The sequence below is a fragment of the Rhinolophus sinicus genome, linkage group LG05 (assembly GCF_036562045.2).
Source record: "Rhinolophus sinicus isolate RSC01 linkage group LG05, ASM3656204v1, whole genome shotgun sequence".
NCBI lineage: Eukaryota > Metazoa > Chordata > Mammalia > Chiroptera > Rhinolophidae > Rhinolophus > Rhinolophus sinicus.
Window position 1 is genome coordinate 101,520,403 of NC_133755.1, and position 12,520 is coordinate 101,532,922.

Sequence of the window (12,520 nt, forward strand, 5' to 3'; positions counted from 1 at the left end):
ATAGGGAGCTAAATGAATTTCTTTCCTAGGTAATGGTTCCATACCTGACAAGGCATGATATCACTGCTTATTAGTTAAATTAGCTCCAGTAAAATTACATCCACAAACTCGGGATGTTTTTCCAGATAAGGATATTTTTCCAGATAAACATCCAGATTAAGAATGTTTTTCTTTCATTTCTTATCATGAAAAATTGAAAATGATTCAGGTCTATAGCCCCTCAAACATACTTAACCTAACATAAGAAAGCTTGGGCTCATGCTTATGCTCCAGTCAAGTCTGAGTAATGCAATCATAGTTTGGCAGCACAGTTGAACCATCCTAAAGTTGTCTTTTTAATTGGAATATTGTTGGAACAACTTGGAAATTAAAAATGCGTTTGACGTCATTTGGAATGGAGGGAGTAAAAAGAGTGAGTTGAAATGTTCTCTGATGGACATTAGTAAAATCTATTAATTTCTATCCAGAAGTCAAGAACACTTTGATGAGAAAGCCATCCCAGCACTTGTTTTGCTCAGTAGAGTGCTGTGGGTACTGCAGGAAAAGGCACCCAATCATTTAGAGCACCCAATGATCTTGATTTCTCTTCCTCTAGTATATGCATAATTTTTAAAAAATAATATGGATGCATTCCTCACCCATGTCACCCCATAAATAAAGAGGGGCAGATTACTACATGGTGAGTTGTTTTACTATCGGGAACTAGTAGTGTTTAAATTATAGCCATATTCATAATACCCCTTCTGAATTTGCTGACAGGTAATATAAACATTAAATCACCTGTCTGTGGATGTTATAACAGAATATTGGCCTGAAATCTACTCAAAAGTCATCATTCTAAGAGAGATCTGATACATGCTTTCTGTTTGGTCCTAAACAAAGAAACCTGAGGATTTGCTCTTTAAATCACATCATCAGGAGAAAATTTTGTACATTATGGATATGACAAAAACTATATATTTGTAAACTAATTTCCAATGTTTTTAATTATGGTAAAAACACATGCCATAAAACTTACCCTTTTAACTATTTTTAAGTGTACAGTTCAGAGACATAAAGTATGGCCACACTGTTGTGCAATCATCACCACAACTCTTTTCATCTTGCAAAGCTGAAGCTCTGTACTCATTAAACAATAACTCCCCATTCCCTCTTCCACCCACCCTCAACCCCAGTGAAGCAGGACTCTGGCATCTGTCACAGTCACTAAAGAATATGTAACAGGCCCCTATCAGTTAAATCTGGCAAAATTCAGTTTTATCAAATAAAAACAATTTGCTTTAGAATCTTACAGGCTATATATTGTGTCTTTCGAATACTGTTCTTCATTTGTTAGTAATAATATGCCATGAAGTAAGGTGCTGGGGAGGAAGAAGTTAAAACAGCTGGCCTGCTTTCCAGGAAAAGAAATAAAGATGAAAGAAAAGAAAGCAGGTGATACAGTTTAAACTCCTTTTAACTATAACTGAGCTCGTAGGTCAGGGTTCAGCAAACTATTGCTCATCTGCCCGCCACCTGTTTTTGCATGGCCTGTAAACTGATCATGGTTTTTACAGTTTTAAATAGTTGGGAAAAAATCAATGTAAGAATAACATATGTGAAAGTTACATAAAATTCAAGTTTCAGTGTCCATCAATAAAGATTTATTGGAACACATCCACACTTTTGTGTTTACATATTGCCTGTGGCTGCATTCATGCTATGAGGACAGATTTGAGTAGTTGTGACAGAGACCATATGGGGCAGTCACATCACTACATATTACTGCTCAGGGTACCACAAACCACAGTGATGCAGTTATAATAACCTGACAGTGTTGTAGTGTCATGCATGTTGTCATAGCATAGCATTTTATTATTTTTTTACCAGTGCATGGTAATCACGTCAAAACAAGATAAAAAGAGAAAACTGGACTTATGCTTTAAAGCTGAGTAAAGTATGGATTATTTTGTTATCAAATTAGATGGCAAAGCATTGTGTTAATTATACAGTGACACCATAGCTAAAAGAACATGATATATGTCAACATTACCAAACTAAGCACTCATTACAATATTTCCAACTTACCAGACAGCAACAGTCAGAAAAATTAGAAAATTTTAAATGAAATATACCGTCACAGCAGAATTTCTTCACAAAAATGAAAATAAGTCTGCGACCAAAATAAGTTCCTCAGTGGTTCATTTGTTAACCAAGCAAGGAACGCCATCTATCAATAGAGAGTTAATTAAATTATGTTTGATTGCAGCAGCTGAAGAAAATGTTGTGGAAATGTATTTATTTATTTTTTTGCTATATAACTACCTACGTAATATCCTTGATTTTACCTCTTGGCTTGTAAAGCCTAAAATATTTATTACCTGACCCTTCACAGAAAATATTTGTTGACCTTGCTCTGGGTTAATAGACTAATGATATTTACCATCTCAAATATTATTTTATGCTTGTGGTAGAGAATAATGCATTTCTCTTAAAACAGATAAAATAACCATATTGTCTAAAAGAATTAGTGTAATTTGGTAAGGAGCTGTTGTGCGGGAGACCCTGCTCGCTGCGCCATTTGTCATGGAGGGCGTCCTGCGGGGTCTCTGCTCCCACTCCCTGCACAAGAACGCAGGATATGGTGAGGCCAAAAAGGAACACCCACGGAGCCATAAGTAGGGGAGTCATACCACTATATTCTCTCTGGCGGCACTATACTCTCACTGGAGTCTGGATCCACACTGTCCACAAACCGCCATCCACGCTTGCCAGCCCAGCCGCCATCTTCTTGCTAGCCCCCATTTTTTTCTCTCCTCTGCTAGCGTAGCCACAGCAGTTATATTAGTGGCCAATGGCTCACTGGTTACAGCGGACGGCCAACTAGCCACAGCTGATGGCCATGCAATCACAGTTGATGGCCATTTACTACCTGAGCCAGCACCTGTCTATGTGAGGCCGAGAGCCTGGAAACTTCTTTCTGGGGCTCTGCCCCCACAGGAGCACATGTTACTTTCTGCTCAACAGTCCCTGTATTTCTTGAGGTCCCTTTAAGCTCAGTCCCTTCTATAGTTAAAAGTTTTATTATTTATCATTAAATATATTTCCATGAACACAAACCAATATATGCAAGTAATAAGGATGCTAAGACCAAATGTGCTGTATCATCTGTAGCAAAAGTTAAACTTAATCATTTCAACCCTATTCGACCTAAGAACTATCATCTGCTTTATTGGGTTTTGAAAAATTATTATCCCTTAAAATTTTAATGAAAAGTATTATTGCCTTTGAGATGTTTTCCCCATTCTTTATGGTACAAGTTTTAAGTTTATACCAAGGAAACCTTCTGTCTCAAAACTTTAGAGTTTTCAGAAAAAAATAAATAAAACAAACTTCTGAGTAATTCTTATTGCTCTCCCTTGGAATATTTTGGTCCTGATAAAATCTGCTGATACTATTAATGTCTTTTTCCTAAAGATATAGAACGTCAGTCTTCTGAAATACTGTTTGGATACATTTATGTTTCTACTTTGATTTTAGACCTCTCATAACTGATTGACAAGAAAAACTTGTAAATACGAAAAAATTTCATACTAATTTTATAAGTGACAACTCACTGCATATCATATCATGGAAAGATGATGTCATGATGATGGTGTGATGAAAGTGAAAAAGGTTTAATTCACATGAAAATGTATACAAAATTGGTCAGTGGAAGAAAGAATGACAGGAAGCATTTAGTAAAAGTAGTTTACTTCAGTGGCTAGTGCCATTATGAGACATACATATGAGACATATTTACAACTGTAAATATATTACATATCCTCTGTTTGTTTTTGTTTTTAAGGAAAAACATTAAATTTGGGGCCACATCAAGAATAGTATCATCTACGTGGGCATTCCCTCCTACAATTTGTGAAAACTTTTGATAACTAATTGATAAAATGCAGACGATCTTGCAAACAGATGAAGTTACCAATCCCCAAGCTCTTAGAAAAGGAAAGAGGAAAAGGACGAAGACAATGGACTCAGAGAATGCAAATAGTGACGTGGATAAAGGACAGGTTGGTGTTCTGATACAATTTGATTATCTAGCTCCACCATAATTTCATAATTCCGCTCACGATTTATTAGTACTTTCACCTATTTTACTAATTTATTCTTCCCTTTCGTTCTTTATTCAACCGAGGGAATAAAATTGCATGTTCTCTTTTTAATGTTGAATAAGTTGAATTAGAACATACTCAAAAGACATTTTACCTGCTTCTATTTAAGAATGGCCAATTGTGCCATTGTTCAAACTTTCCTTGATATTCTGGGAAATTAAAGATCAGTAAACTGTCAGATAGTATTTTTTTTCCTCTCAAAAAACACTGGAGAAATTGGAAAGCCTCTTCTGTTTCGTTTTTTGTTTGTTTGTTTACTCCATTTTGTGGCCCATCTTCCTCACTGGTTTAGTCATGGCTTCTTTCTTATTTTTATTTATGCATTGATTCCTTTTTGATCTGAATTCCCCACTCTCATTCTCCTCCTACTCTTTAGACAACCTATCGATGTGTTTACTCTGTACCTTTTTCTTTGTGTGTCTTTGTAATACATGTACTTGTGTATGTCTCCATAATACTTGTAGTGTTTTATGTGCATGTATGCTTATTTAATTTTTAAAATATATACTATTAATTTCCAAGGTTTAAAATATTTTTAGTCTTCCTGGAATAGTGTCTTGAGGTCTTCAGAACGGCCCAGCACTTGACACACCATCATCGGCTATCCTATAATACAACCTCCAACAAAGCTAGGCTATCCTGAATCCCTGGTAACAGAATTATTTACCTTTACACCAAGCAGGTTGGGAAGCACTAAAATTTACATGTCACATGTGCCCAGGCCAACTATAAGAGGTTCATGCTGTGAGATCTAAATTCTTATGAGGTTATCTAAAATGAAAAATTGTGTCAGCTGAACCTATGGTGATTCCATGCGTGTGAAATGTGTCCACGACAGGATCAAGTGTGCTTTTCTAGTTGAGGAGCACAAAATCATTGTGAAACTGTTAAAGGCACAAGCACAGAATCAGAAAGCTAAATAACAAAAAGTAATGAAGCTTTTTGAGTAATAAAATAAGAATATATTTGTAATATATGTATGTGTATATATATGTATATATACATATGTTAAATCTAAACAGTAGAAATATTAATATATACATATATTAATATATACATACATTAAATGTAAACAGTGGAAAGTCTCTTTCACATCCCTGTCTCCCATCCACCCTGTTCCCACCTCCTAACCTCCTACTACAGGTAACCACATTTATTGTTTTTCTGTTTATCCTTCTGGTGTTTCTTTGTTCAAATAAGGCAAATATGAATATAGATATTTGTATCCTCTATTTTGCACAAAAAGTAACTTACAAAATATGCTGCTTCGTACTTTCTTTTTCACTTAATATGTTTTAAAGATCTTTCCACTAGTATATAAAGAACTTTCTCTTTTTTACAGCTACATATTATTCTGCTGTGTGTACGTACCATTCTTTATTTAACCAGTCCCCTATGATGGATATGGCTTGTTTCCAATCCTTCTTCATTTTAAAAGTCATGCTGCACTGTACAACCTTATGGATACATCATTTGGTACATCATTTAATAGTACGTTGGTATTATAATATACACCTCAATCTGTTTCTGATTTTTCAATCAACACTGTTTGTAACATCTGTATTGCTATTATACAGTTGATCCATTGTGTCTAACTACTACATAGCACCATATTTTACTTATCCTATCCTCCGAAGATGAACACCTAGATTTCCTCCAACATCTTACTTCTACGAACAGTGACAAAATAAATATCATCATACATGTTCTTTTAATAAACAGTGTGAGAATTTCTCTGGAATAAATATGCAGGAGGGTAATTTATGGCTTATAAGTTATATGTTTATTTCTAGTTCATTTGAATAGATACTATTAAATTGTTTTCCAAAATGTCCACATCAGTCTACAACGCCCAGCAGCACAGCATGAGGGATTCCTATGTTTGCACTTAGTATTTATATCTATATTTCATATTTTTGGCAATTGATGACAGAAAATGATATCTTGTTTCAATTTGCTCAGGCAGGTCTGGGGGGGCCCTTGGTTCCTTGAAGAGTAAAATAGTTACGTGCTCTTGCAGGCTAGTATTATGATTTCTTTAGCAATTTATTTTTTTCTCAAAAGTTAATAGTTTTCCAAACTATTTCACTTTGGTTTCATTGCAAGGAACTACAGCCAGAGATCTTATTGGGTCAAAACTAAGCCTCAAACTCTCCTCTTGTTATGACATCTATGTTTAGCCTCTTCTCTCTCCAACGTATGTAAGTTAACTAAAGGCCAAATGAAACAAAAAGCTTGACGGTAACACACTGCATCTGATACTTCCCATGGGATGGATCTCAATGTCTAGCAGAGAACACTTAAAGAAAAGATCTTGAGAAAGCCTTGAGGTGACAGTCTTAGGTCCAGCTATTTAGGTGTAGAAGTAATTGGCTTTTTCAAACTTTGAAGATTTAACATTACTGGACTCTCAGTCATTTTAGATGGCAGGCTGCATTCTAAATGCAGATGGAAGGAGAAAACCTTCCATCTCTGCAAACTGACCAGCAACAACAAGAAGTCACTGATACACACCAACATTCTTTCTTTTCCCAGACTCAGTAAGCACATGGTCTGCCTTCCAAGGTATTCCAGGTGACAGTTTTACCAAATATGTCACCAGGGTCTAACAAGAGTCAACAACTTTCCAGCATGTTATACCTGTGCTCCCGTTGCGCACAATCTGACCTCTAAGTAATTCTAACATGTGTCAGGTTTGGGGTGTCCTACTTCTAGGTATGAAAATCTGGATTAGTTATCATGTATGTTGCAAAGTCTGTAACAAAGACCCAGATATAACAGTGCCTCAGAGAAGATAGAAGTGCATTTCCCTAGCACATAATAGGAAAAGCGGTCCAGGGTTGCTATGGCAGCTCCATGATGTTGAGTATCCCTCTAATCCTGTTGATTGCCTTCCTCCACACACAGCCTCTATCTCTGGGTCTAAGGTGACCGCTCCAGCTGCCACCACCATGCCTTCCTCTCTACCAACAGAAAAAGGAGAATACAAGAGAAGGCATCCGCGTTCCTTTTAAGGTCATGAAGCAGTAGTGGTATACATGGCTTCTACTCATATTTTATTGCAGAAATTTAGTCACATAGCTGCACTAAGCTGCTGCACAGGAGTCTGGGAAATGTAATCTGGCTGACAGCTACCTGCCCAGCTAAAAACCTATTACGGTAGAGAATGGGAGAGCAAATACCTGAAGAAAGGTAACAGTCTCTGCCACTGTCCATTTTTCTATTGGGTTCTTATCTTTTCTGTTTGGTTTTAGTCTATTCTAGTGGGTTTCCTACTCTATTCTGATTGATTTGCACAAATACCTTCTTATTGTAGAAATTAGTCTCTTGTGGTTTTAGATTTTAAAAATGTCTTCTTTCAATCTGATATTGTCTATTAACTTTGTCTTCCACTGATGCTTACAAATGGATTAGCTTTTGTTTTATTTCATTTCTTTCTTATAGGAACTTGCGAAACATGGTAAGACCAGACCATACATTCTAATTTTTTAAAATTACAGCAGGTCCCCAAATAACATCATTTCGTCCAGCATCATTTCATTAAATGTTGATGAGATGCCATAGGAACTCAACTCTTGTTTCTATCAATTAGCCTACGGTAAAATTGGTTTCGTTATATGTTATTTTGCTTAAAGTTGCAGAAACTACTGACAATGTTAAGAGAGGACTTACTGTACTTGCTATAGAACTATGGTCTCAATAGGCATCCTTCAGCTTAAAATAAAATCTTTCATTTCTATTTAATCAAATCCATTATTTTTCTCTATAGGATTTATATATCTAGTGTCAGTATATTACCACTTACCCACGTATGATAATAGTCATTTTCATTACCATTATGTATATATGTCACCTACACACATACATGTAATCATGAATATATGAAACACATATTTGTATATTTATAAAATAAGGAGTGATGTTAAATATGTTCATTATAAATCATTCAAAATTGTAATTGTATTTTCTATAACTGATCTCACCTGGCTTTCAATTCTCCATCCCTGCTCCATAAGAAAGGGGAAAAAAGCTTAAACTTGTCCATTCAAGTGAATGGCAGAGTGTTGTAGTTTTTAGAAGTCCCTTTGAGCTATTATTATAATTTCAATCACTCAGGATTTAAGCCTTAATGGAGCCTAGATTCTTATCTTCCTCCACTTTCTTTTTTTTTTTCCCCTTGGAAAAGATTCAAGTCTTCCGGAGTCTTTCATATCATCCCAGCATTTGGGGAGGGATAGCTGGTCTTCTGCCCAGGTTCTAACCTTTCTGCCTGCTTCGTAGGTGTGTAGTAGTGTTACTATTCAGGTACAGCCAATCCTTCCAGGTCTTTTGGGAATTCTATTGGCACCAACTGCTGAAGTTTGCCATCCTGGCACCAACTGCCATCTCACATAAGGTTCTGGCATCCTGTGGCCTCTCTGTCAACATACTATTTCTGCTTCATCAGTTTCGCCAGCACCTATCTACTTCCTTACCAGGATGCAGCAACTGCTTGGATTCTCGAGCTGCTCTGCATAATCTCTGTGAAGTCTGGATGCGATCTCTGGTCCATTTGTCCAGACACTGATTTGGGCCATTTCTAATCTATGGCCCAGAGAGGGATCAAGATGCCCTGACATTATGCTGGACACGGCGCCTCTTTAGGGAGTTTATAATGGACTGAGAAGCAAGGAGGCAGCCCCACTGCTCTGGAATTGCCCCTTATTTATCTGGATGTTTCTATCATATACCCCTACCCCTGTGATCCTTCTCCATTCCCCCCAAGGGGCAAGGGCAGGAAGATCAAAGATGCTTGAATTGGATGTCCTGTCACTCCAGTTCCTGATTCCCCAGGCTCCTCCCCTGACACCAGCCTGGCTTTTCCCTTCCTGTGTGGCAGGAACTTCCTTTAGGTCATGCCTTTATCTCTTCTACTCTAAAGCTCTTTTTTAAAAACTTTATACTCCAAGCTTCTGGGTTTTGGCACTTTATAAATTCCACTCTGTGCTCAATTTTCCAGGTTTGGAGGTACACGAGGTGTGATAAAAAAAAAAAATACAGTGAATGTTTCAATTTTTAAAAAGGTATTACAGTAAAAGACACATGACCATTAATCCCCCTCAAAATACTCCCCTTCACTTCAAACACTTATCCCATCGTTCTTGCCACTTTCTGAAGTAGTTCTGGAAGTCCTCTTTCATGAGTATCTTTATATCATCCTCCATCATGACAATGCTATGTGTCACACATCGCTTCTGGTATAGCAATTTCTGTCAAATAAGAACATTACGGTGTGTCCTCATCCACCTTATTTACCAGCTCTGGCACGGCACGATTTCTGGCTGTTCCCCAAAGTCAAAATGACCGTGAAAGGAAAACGTTTTGAATCAATTCAGGACACCTAGGCAGCCACAAGAATGCAACTAAAGATACTTTATATATACGTATATATAAAGCTGATCAATATCTATATCTATATATAGATACAGATATATAAAGATCAGCTTGGTAATTTGAGAAATTTCTTTTCTGCCTCAACACAACCTGAGTTTTATAACTCAAATGCATGTGTTTTCAGATTATTGTCTTGCTACTGACCTTAAAAACTATTTTTGAAACTATTGTTCTAGGTGAATCTTCTGTCTCCTTTCTCTGATGCAAAAAAAACCCCAAAATTGACCTCATGGCATCGGTGTCATCTCAATAGACAGGCTGTGAATGAGGAACAAGGTAGAAATGGAGGGTGGGATGAGTTACAGAGCTCTGAATGGTAGTCTCGCTGATTCTACTCTCTTACGCTCTTTTTCTACTTTGTGTTTCTCACTGAAGTTAGGCAGAAAGTCAGAATCCTGATTTCTACTTTTCGTAAAACACCTGTGTGAAACTTTGATGTTCTTCCTTATTCCAAGTTCCCCGGGATAGTGGAAGACAAAGCTGAAGGCCCAGCTCCTCTCCTGGAGAGGAAGTGCCTGAGAGAACAGGAATTCATAGGTCTGGTTACGTCCCTTCAGCATACAGAACATGGAATAAAGCATGAAAGTCACTTTGAAGCTTTTCTTGTTGTGCACACCTTATGTTCTAGAGAGACCCCTATTCGGGAAATGCCTTTCTGCCTGGGGAGAGCTCCAGCGAGGATGAACAGCCTTTAGAAGAATTGTCAAAGGAGGAATTGTGCACAAAAATAAAAAGCCTGAAACAAAAATTAACGAACACCCGGAAAGAAAACAGCCGACTTCGGCAGTCTTTGGTCATGCTTCAAGGTAAACTTTGAGAAAATTGACATTTTTAGATGAAAGGGAAAATACATAATGAGTGAAAAGTATTGCAAATCAGCTGTATGAAAAAGGAAATCAGGGCCTTAGAGAAAAAAAATCAAAGGTCACATTTTAAGAAAATCTATGATTACATAATTTAATACAGAAACACTCTATTGAAGCCTCTACTTTATTGCATAGAAAATTTTAGATCTCCCTACAAAATACCAAATGTTGTGTTCATTTAACAATGTTTAATGGACATTTATTGAGCATTTAATATAGACCACTCATCGGTAGGCCCAGGAGAAAAAAGATTAGTAAAACAAAACAAATATGTTAAGGTGTTCATGATATACTTATCTCAAGCCCCTCTGCTAAGGAAAGCACTAGAAAATGGGGCCTGTTCTAGTCCATTATAGACCCACTAGAATTAAAGATTCCATATATTAAATTTTAATTTTGAGGTTAGAAAGAGTGGTTTGGGAAAACAATCATTTTACTAAAGACTTATAAGGAGAAAGGTCAGCCTAAGCAAATTAAAAACCACTTGGCACAATGCCTTTTTGTAGGATTCTATATTGTTTAAAGTGTTTATTTTTCAAAAATAATGTTTTCCACTTGTAGTTAAGCACCCTGCACTATTTTATACAGCCCTATATTTGGCAATTATACCCTAAGTTGGGCAGCATTCGCAAATACGCAGAACACTTGGAAATAAATCGCTCTGGCTGCTGTGTGCAGAATGAGTACAAGTAACACAAGAAAGGAAGTGGGGAAGAACTTGAAAGGTACTGCAGTCATCCATGCTTAACATGATGGCAGCCTAGGGCAATGGTGATGGAAATAAACAGGACAGTTCTGATATTTCTCGAGGCAGAAATGATAGGAGACAGATGGAACATGATGTTGAGCGAGGCTGACAGAGTAATGGTTTACATGCTTTTCTTAGACTATTTGTTAAATTGAAGGCTTCATAACTGTAAGTAGAAACAGCTGCATGTGAATGGAAATAAGATGTTTATAACAAGCCATTATCTCTTTATTTTTTCAAATTTAAATATTGCCTTTTTATAACTCATGGCTATCTCCTGTGAGGTTTTTGTGAATTTTTAAAAAAAACAGATAATTCTCATTTTTATATCATCTGTTCCAGAACTTAGAATAAGCTGAAAAGCTAGTTTATAAAGTTAACATAAATTGCTGGTTAAAAGTACTGATTTTGGAGTTACAGACCTTGCTTTGAATCCCACTTATTAGCTAGTTATAAAACTTTGACCACAAGGGCACAATAAAATGTCGTGCCCTCAGCCCCAGCTTCAATTTTCTCATCTGTATAATGGGGGCAATATATCATTTCTTTGTTGTTATGAGGATTGAACGAGATAAACGAAACAAGTTACCAGTGCCTGGTACATGATAGGTGCTCAGGAATGGTAGTTATTGTTATTGTCTGTTTTTATTGACAGCACTTAACATATCACCACCCCAAAAAAATTTATAGACCAATTTTTTTTATAAATATACGTGAAAAAAATCTAAATGAAAGAGTAGTCGATCAGTTTCAATAGTATATGAAAAGAATCCCTTGCTATGAGCAGTTTCTTCTCTTCCTACACTCCTGGATTACCAATTAATTTTCTCCTCTCCGGCCAACTTCCCACACCTCCTCCCTTATTCTCACTCTCACTTGATGACTTCACTTCCTACTTCATTGAGAAATTGGAGGATATAAAGAGACTGTCATCTCCCTACACCTGTGTTTATATGTTCCACTTTCTCTCCTGTCTCTCACAAATGACATACTCTCTTGTCCAGCCAAAGGCAATAACTCCATCTATGCACCAGATCCCATCCCATCTAATCTAGAACATAGCTCCAATGATTCTCGCCCCTCTCTCCTGCACCATCAAGTTTTTCTTCTCTAATGAATCATTTCCTTTAGCATCAGACGTACTATTCTTTCTCCCATTAAAAAACAAAAACCGGGGTGGGGGGTGGGAGATGAGGGTAAAGGGGATGAAATATATGGTGATGGAAGGAGAACTGACTCTGGGTGGTGAACACACAATGGGATTTATAGATGATGTAATACAGAATTGTACACCTGAAATCTATGTAATTTTACTAACAATTGTCACC

General features: G+C 36.8%; 1 protein-coding gene and 1 pseudogene across 4 annotated transcripts in view; both read left to right on the forward strand.

The window, feature by feature from the left end:
• BEND6 (BEN domain containing 6) overlaps positions 1-12,520 on the forward strand; it is a 43,838-nt gene that overhangs the window by 11,621 nt on the left and 19,697 nt on the right. For all 4 annotated transcript variants that reach the window (XM_074333132.1, XM_074333131.1, XM_019734767.2 and 1 more), the window contains exons 2-3: positions 3,827-4,043; positions 10,207-10,384. In XM_074333132.1, coding sequence (XP_074189233.1) covers positions 3,924-4,043; positions 10,207-10,384 — 298 coding nt within the window. In that variant the 5' untranslated portion in view covers positions 3,827-3,923. The remainder of the gene's footprint in view (positions 1-3,826; positions 4,044-10,206; positions 10,385-12,520) is intronic.
• Positions 4,256-5,162, forward strand: LOC109448864 (large ribosomal subunit protein eL34; annotated as a pseudogene).